The 8,609-nt window shown below is 36.1% G+C and overlaps 1 protein-coding gene across 3 annotated transcripts; it reads right to left on the bottom strand.

Moving 5' to 3' along the window:
- LOC109224762 lies at positions 2,059-5,968 on the bottom strand. 3 transcript variants are annotated; one of them, XR_002067765.1, is made up of 4 exons: positions 5,802-5,964; positions 4,756-4,794; positions 4,449-4,619; positions 2,059-2,725 (listed from the first exon to the last, which is right to left on the bottom strand). XR_002067765.1 is itself a non-coding variant. In XM_019389273.1 (4 exons), the coding sequence occupies exons 2-4, from the start codon at positions 4,781-4,783 to the stop codon at positions 2,156-2,158; spliced, it is 747 nt and encodes a 248-aa protein (XP_019244818.1). In that variant the 5' UTR covers positions 4,784-4,794; positions 5,802-5,968; the 3' UTR covers positions 2,059-2,155. The 3 variants fall into 3 exon arrangements, 1 of the variants encoding a protein (XP_019244818.1); XM_019389273.1 differs by having other exon boundaries at positions 2,059-2,703; positions 5,802-5,968; XR_002067764.1 differs by lacking the exon at positions 2,059-2,725 and adding an exon at positions 3,080-3,863 and having other exon boundaries at positions 5,802-5,963.

The raw sequence follows: 8,609 nt of genomic DNA, 5'->3' as shown, positions 1-8,609 counted from the left end.
TTTTGTTTTATTTTAGTATTTATTTTATTATATTAATTTAAAAATATTAAAAATCTAAAAACACATGGGGCTCAAGCCCATCGCCTCGAGGCTTGCACCTTGCTATATCCTGTAAAATACCTCGCCTCGTGCCCACCCTTTTTAAAATACTGTATAAAAAATGTTTTATTATTTATTAAATTCTTGAATTATGTCGCGAATTATTGGTATATATTTAAGAGTGATTCGGAATTTAAATATACCTTTTGGAAAAGAGAAAAGAGACAAATTTAAATTCTCTTTTTCCTTTTGTAGTTTCAGGTTTTGACCTTTTTTTTCTTTGATGATGTCTGTTTTCCGATGGTTGTATTATACAGCATCCAACGGATTAAACCCTTAGGGGTCGTTTGGTTGGAAAGAGTTATCCCAGGATTAATTATTCCGGGATTAGTTATTTCACTTTTTCATGGGGATAAAAAAACTACAATTCCGGAAAAACTAATTTCTGAATTAATTATATCGTAATTTTCTCCCAACCAAATATAGAATAAACTCTTCTTAAATTTTGTCTCGAAATTTATTATTCCTTATCTCCCATACCAAACAAACACTTAATGTAGGTGCGTGAATTAAAACTTAGAACAAGTTTAGCCGAAAGTCTATTCATTCGGCTAAAATTTGGGGGTGACTGATAAGATGACCCTATAAGGGTTGGTCTTTAAAGATTATTTTTGTTTTTAATGTGTTTAATATGAGCTTCGGATCCGCACACAGTTATTGTTCTTCAGGGATTTCTTTACTAGATTGGAAGATTTTATAATATTTTACTCTATCTGTATTGTTAATTGTTCATAAATTCTGTTCAGTCGAAATGAATTTGTATAGTTCAGTTGTTCACCAAATTCTATCCATCTATCTGCTAAATTGTAAATAAAAGTCTATTCGATTAGCATGATTTCGTGCTTATTCAATTATTCACCAAACTCTACTAAAATGACGTGACGTTGTATATCTGCAATCGATCAATTTGTTAAATTGTTTCCCAAATCTGACTCAAGTAATTTGAAATTTTAAAAGTGTTCTTCAAATTTTTAATTCTAATTCCGATATAAACACCCCAAACCTGGTTCAAGTGATTAAAAATTTTAAACAAAGCCTCTAAATACCAACAAAAATAATCTTCAATCGTCTTTAGTCAAATAACACCAAATGTAGAGGGTTCACTTTTTCTTCTATACTTCCTAATGACCAGCAATGGAGATATGAGATTTTTTTAAATCAAATCACTAAACTAATGTTTGAACTTAAAATTTGAGCAGAAATTATCACATTCAGATGGCTTTAACAATAACCAATCCTTAACTGCCAATTTCAACCCCAAAACAAGAATTTCAAGTTTTCAATATTTAACAGCTATGCTGTTCTCGTTAACAGACAAGAGTGGTTTGCTCTAGTGGTGAGCACCCTCCACTTTCAACCAAGAGATTGTGACTTCGAATAACCCCAAGAGCAAGGTGGGGAGTTCTTAGAGAGAGGGAGTCGATGATCTATCCCCCAAGAGAGGTGGGATAAGGTGTGGGATTAAATTTATACTCTGTTTGGTTGGCATGGCAATATAAATTTATCTTACTGGATATCCCATCTTATGTCAACTTATCCCATCAAACTAGGTATTACTTTATACCACCTCTCAGGTGGAATAAATTAGTCCAGGTATTATAATCCCAGAATTATAATACCGGGATAATTTAGTCCACGTCCCAAACAACCCTTAAGGGACAACTAATACAATTTTGTTAGAAGTTTGTATTGCAGCTACAGGCCTACAGCAATATACTCTTTTAAGAATAAAAAATGCTATCTAGATGTTTGTCCTTTTCTCCATTGATATGGTTGTACATGTAAGGGCAGAAGATAAGCAAGAACAGCAGAGGTGTGAACCAAGGGCTCATTACATGACAACAACAACAATAACATCCATCCAATATAATCCCACAAGTGGAGTCTGGGGAGGGTAAGATGTACGCAGCCTTACCCCTACCCTGGAAGGGCAGAGAGACTGTGTGAAAGAAGCCCTGATAGATTACATGACAAAAAGGACAATAATAGCTCATAAATTATGAGATATCATAAATTAAAAAGTACACGAAATTAGTCCTCTACGGAGACATTCAGATCAACAAGGTAGCTGCTCCAACTCCTTTTTACAATGAACAGGTAGTTCAGGAGCACAATACGTCATGTATCTATAGAAACATAAAACAACGCAGAAGCTCAAAGCCAAAGCTCTAACTAACAATCCTACGTTCAGCATGTAAGCAAGAACCTGCATGACTATTCCCAGCGATACGTCTATTACCCCGATATCATATGCTAAGTGCAAGAAGTGGGCAAAGGTGTAAAAATATGTGGTGCAGCATAGCAGTAGAGCGAGATGCCCATAATTGAACTCCAAAAGGTGACGCAAGGCTGCTGCAGTTATCATGGGAATGACCTCAATCATAAATTTCGCCTTGGCACCAATTAACCGGAAAGGCATGTACTGATGCCAATAAACAACAGAGTATAGCACAGCCATATGAAAAAAATAGCTCCCAGCTAACATAAATATTACGATGAAAGATATCGGATAACGAACAAAATTCAAAACGGCAGCGACCATGCAACCGTAGGGAAGGAAGCCCAAACACCACCACAATATATCAACGCCCATTACAAGAGGCCCTGAAGGAAACACGAGAAAAATCTATTTACGTCATAAAGAAAGTTACGAAAAACACAAAATCGAGCACAAGAGACTATGAACAAGCACAATCGGAAATTTGGAGCGGGCAACTTTTCACAAAAAATCACCACTTCAAAGTCTAAAAAGAAGCAGTATCTCGTCTCCAAAGAGTATCAGTAAAGTAATCGTTGCATTGATCTGACGCTCAAGCAAGAAAGCACCATATAAAGCTACTCATCTTTTCTTTCGTGAGTAAGAAAGCACCATATAAAGCTACTCATCTTTTCTTTCGTGAGTATGGTTAACCAAGAAGTTTAGTAAATATCTTCACAACTGTAACATGTCAAATCTGCGGAAAGGTGACGCGGCTAGAAATGACCAAGGAAACGTTGAAGTAACTCTTCATAAGTGAGACAGGAATAGATCTGTAACACCTGTGTTACAATACTCCCAAAAGGAAAAATGTAATGAACTCAAATCCAGAGTAACTGAACCTCTCCACTCTATTAATAAGACTGAAATGTGATTACAACTCAAAATATCAAAATGCAACAACTTAGTAGCAGAATTACAATAGAATTGCAAGAAGTAAAGTAACTAGGGATAGATAGAAGAAGTGGATAAGAAGATTAGACTCGAAGAATGGGAAACGAGGAGAAGCGGCCACCTTTCTCAACAATATGCCTCATCCCAAAATAACCGACCGGTCCCCCTTTTAACAGAACCATCCTTGCATCATACACTCAACCTGGATCCCAAATTAACCTTGACCCTATTACTTGTTCTCGGCCCAAAAGCTCTTCTCAGCAGTCAGCCTAATAGCTACTTGTGAGACATTGGGCTGGGGCTGGTTCATAACAAAAAAGATGTGTCTTCGGTTCTTCTTAGTTGGTTTGGGCGGGTTCGACCAGAAAAGCTATACTTGCAGAAACTTTTTCATAAAAGAACTTCAAAGGAAATCCTATGACCAAATGGGAGTGAGCAGCACCACGCACAAACTTGATGCACTATTATTACCTCCCCCTTCAAATAAAATCTCATAAATTTGTGGCAAAGTCAATGACAAGACTATAACAGACTGACTACATCAAACTTATGCATTCCTCAATTGCCAGATCTTCACTTAGCAGTATTCCCACTCACGTTATGCATTAAATCTCTGAAAGAGCATAACCAAGATTATTAATAGAACCCAAAGTAACTTCCTCTGGGGTTCTACTGATACAAAGAGGAAAAAGATCCACCTCTTAAATACCGACATTATCACGAAGTATAAGAATGTTGGTGGCCTTGGCCTCCAAGAAGCTTATGGTAAAACGGAAAAAAACAAGCTTTACATGTCAGCCTAGTTGGATAATATTTAAAAATCCTACTGCTTTTTTGGGCTAACATTGTTATCAAAAAATTATTGCAGGCCAAACACCATGTCCACAAGTGTTGCTTCAACCATAAATTTTGGAGACCTGGAAAAACATCCTACATGGTTGGGAATTTCGCAAAAGTCAACGATGTCGTGCAAACTGGAATTTGGAACCTCAATGACATATCCTTTGCATTCCCAAGTACTTTTACCAACATATAATCAGCATTCACATAATTCCTGCAAATCATGCTGTGACTACATCCCTATATGGTCTCTGACCTCAAGTCTTATACAGATCTATAAGACTTGTATCTATCTGTTCGTATGTGATAAACTGCTAGGTTGAACCTTATAATACCAATCTTTAGGAAAGAGACTTACTATCACCATCCGGTGGACCACCCAATGAAGATGGCCATGCCCACCTAAACTTCTTAACAAATGAAATCACAGTCTTCAAAGGTCTGCCAGCACTTCTGATAGGAAACCGTCCAACTGCAGAGGAATAAGCCACGAGGAGAGGCACACAGAGGAAGAACTTCACCCATCTAGCTGCAGATAGATAGACACATACATTTAATCATAAATTTTTTATTTATATTGATACAAGTTTTGCCAGTCTTACATTAAAGAGATATAAGGTTCACTAGAAAGGGATAAAATCAAGGAGAAGGATACGCTGGAGAACCTGTTAACAGGATTTCACTTCTTCTCATAAAGTTCACAGCTGCAACAAAACAAAAACAAACAAAAATATAGAGAAGAATAAATGCAGAGGGACAATTGGAAACAAAAGTGTATAGCAACATTTTGTGCTTCAACAAACAAATCCCACAAAACAAAGCAACTAAGCAAAGAATAAATAAAACACTCATGGCAGCATCAAGATTTAAGAATCAATCAAATTCACCCGTCAAAATAAAAACTTTATCGATTTCTTGGAAATCTTCCCATCTAATTCCAAGAACCCAAACTACTCGTCCTCATGATGATATTAGCTGAAGACAATTATCAAACTCGAATGATGATAATATTAGCTGATAAGATATTCACAATTTAGTTAGAGATTTATGATCCAAAATTAACTTCAGAAGCAATCAATCATATGAGCAAATTAAGGGGAAAACGGCACCAAACAACTACATGCCACGACCTTAATTAAACATAAGTAAATAAATTTTGCAGAAACATTACAGATTAGTCAAAAATTGTAAGTCTATGTCATAACGGCCAGGCAATGCACCCCCCGGTGCACGAAGCATTCGAGCACCCCGTGTTTACATAGGGTCCGAGGAAGGGCAGCATATGATGTAAGCAGTCTACTCTTGAACCCGTAACCTATAGGTCATGCGGAGACAAACTTTAACGTTGCTCCAAGGCTCTACTTCAATGTCATAACGGATGAAATAATAGTTTTAAAAAAAGTAGTAATCCAAAAATATATTACAGCAGAGCAGGATCATCCCAAGTTCAAAATATTTACCAAAATAGAAAAAAGTTCCAAACTTTGGAACCAAAGATTGGATTTTTATATTTATTTTTACAGAATTTATATTGGTTAAGAGTTTAAAGGCTGAAATTTTGCTTCGACAAACACAAAGGAGGAGGAACAAATAGAAATTGCAGGCCCCAATTTTATGTTCGTTTTAGGGTTCAAAGAATGAAATTTTTGCTTAGACAAAACACAAATATTATAGAAAATGCAAAAACAAATACTATATTGAATTAGTTTACCCGTGTCCTGGAGGAAACGATCCAAACCCAGCAACAGTTGAAGTTGAACACAAATGGGTTTCTAGGGTTAAAATAAGAACGAAAGGAAGAGATGCTTTTCTTTTCCTTTTTTTTCCTGTGAAAAGGTGTCAGACTGTAGCAGTTTAGGATTTGGATTAATATCCAAGAAGGTTCAGATCAAGTAGTTCAATAAAGATCCTACGGTCCACGTTAAGGAATATCAGTAGTTGTACCACGATGGACGGTCAATATTAAAAAATATTTTTATTAATATAAGAGAAAATTTTATATTAATAGAAATTTTTATTAGCATATTACTTTTAGTATGTTTATTTGCTCGTCTTTTTGTAATATAAGAGAATATATATTTTATTAATTTTGAAATATTTTTTATTTTAAATTTTATTCTGTTGTTGTCAATAATATTATCTGAATTTTAGTGAATAAAATCTCTATTAAATTAAAGGGACGTATATAGTCATCGAATAACTTTTTTGCTATGTATCTTTCTTTATAAATAAATATATTTTTTTAGGTAATTAAAGACTTTATTTACCAAGTAAATATTTACAGCTTTACAAAATCCAATCCACCTAACAGAGTTCCTGCTGGACATGAAGCCCCAACAAGGAAATTTTCTAACTTACTTCATATTCTCCTATTGTCTCTACACTTAAGCTCGGTCTGGATACCAATTCATATTACTCAAATAGCTATCCAGTTTTGCAACCTGTTGAGCTCCGATGTGTACCTCTTGGATGATCAATCTAACTATAGCATCTGCATTACTCTTCTTCTTCTGGAAAATGATACTATTTCTTACTTGCCATATATGTTAGACTGTTGCAGCTAACACCATTCTGTATATTGCTGCTCCTGCACTCTTCCCTCTAGCCAGTTTCTCTGTCCACTGTATTTCTTCCTGCCATTCTTTCTTCTTTCTCGTGATTCCTTGCCAATGTATAAGCTTTTGCCATACTGCATCTGATAATTCACACTCAAAAAACAAGTGATGTATTGTCTCATTCTTTCTCTGACACAGTGAACATACTGGGCCTTCTACTAATCCCCATCTTGCTAGTCTTTCTTTGGTGGCTAACCTATCTTATAGTGCCAACCTTAAGATGAATATCCATTTTGGAAGCCCATTGTTGTTGCAGACTATCTTCCTCCATGACACCTTTTGAAAGCTCCCTTGCAATGTTTTGTATATATGCTTTATAGAGAACTTTTCCATTTGATTCACTTCTTCTACTGAATAGCCAGCCTCTTCAAACTGTCTTTGGCCTTGAAGATCTTTTGGATAACCCACAATGCACTCTTTGGCTCAGTGTTCCATTAGTGTTCCCTTTTATATAGTATGCATGTATCCACTGCACCCACAGTTTTTCTTTCTTTGTGCAGATATTCCAAAGAAGCTTGCATATGGCTACTTTATTCCACAGTTCCACATTGATGAAGTTTAGCCCCCTTGCTGCCTTTGGAACACATAATTTATCACAAGCAATCAATGCCTTCTTATTTGGTTCAGCACTGCCCGACCATAGAAACCTCCTACATATTGTTTCTATAAACTATATAATCTCTTTTGGTAGTATAAAGATTTGAGCCCAGAAATTCTGAATTGCCACTAACACACTCTTGATTAGCATTGCTCTGCCTGTATATGATAAAAACTTTATTGTCCAGCACTGAATTATGCTTAGCATTCTATCAATTAGGGGTTCACATTGCATTGCTGTCAGCCTCTTTGTACTCAAAGGAACACGAACATATCTAAAAGGTAGATCTCCTTTAGTGTATCCTAACAGTTCCATAATATGATGTTGCGTCCTATTGTCCACTCCTCCAAAATAGATACAACTTTTGTTTGGGTTTGCAATTAGACCTAAAGAAGTAGAGAAAGTCTGAAATTGCTTGTGCAGAGTCTTGACAGATTGTACGTCTCCCTTACAGAAAAGCAATAAGTCATCAGCAAATCCCAATTGTACTAGATTGACTTTAGCACATCTTGGGTGAAATCTGAATTCCTTGTTGTTCCTCAATTGCTTCATTAGTCTGCATAGGTACTCCATGGCCATCACAAATAGCAATGGTGATAGGGGATCCCCCTATCTAAGTCTTTTCCTTGCTTCAAAGGGCTTGGTTGGCTTACCATTAATTATGATAGAATAAGAGACTGTGCTAATACATACCACTATCCACTTTACAAACTTTTCTGGAATTCCCAGCATTCTCATCACCCATTCAAGATATACCCATTCCACAGAATCATAGGCTTTCTGCATATCAATCTTTAGCATGCACCTTGGTGAGATAATCTTCCTCCCATAGCCTTTTAACCAATTCATGACTCATAATGATATTGTCTGTGATCAACCTTCCTGGAACAAAGGCTGTTTGACAATTGTCAATAAGGTCTGGCATGACTTCCTGCAGTCTTGTTGTTAGAATCTTTGATATCATCTTATATAGCACTGTACAGCAAGATATAGGTCTAAATTCCTTTATGCTATTTGGGTTCTTTACTTTAGGGATCAAAGTAATGGTGGTACAGTTAATAGGTTTACACATTTCAGCACTTTCAAGAACTCTGTCACTGCTTCAGTAATCTTCTCACCCAGTATATGCCATGTTTTATTAAAGAAGAAAGAGTTATACCCATCACATCCTGGTGCTTTGTTGTCGTCAGTGTCCTGTATTGCTTGCTTGACTTCATCTCTTGTGATAGTTCTTATCAGCTGCAATTGTTGTTGCCTACTCAGCATATATCCTTGCTGCATGACTTCTGTATTGACTGCCGACAAA

This window comes from Nicotiana attenuata, chromosome 4, assembly GCF_001879085.1.
Source record: "Nicotiana attenuata strain UT chromosome 4, NIATTr2, whole genome shotgun sequence".
NCBI classification, from domain to species: Eukaryota; Viridiplantae; Streptophyta; class Magnoliopsida; order Solanales; family Solanaceae; genus Nicotiana; species Nicotiana attenuata.
The sequence above is the reverse complement of the archived record's forward strand: the minus strand, read 5'-3'. Positions and strand labels throughout refer to the sequence as shown.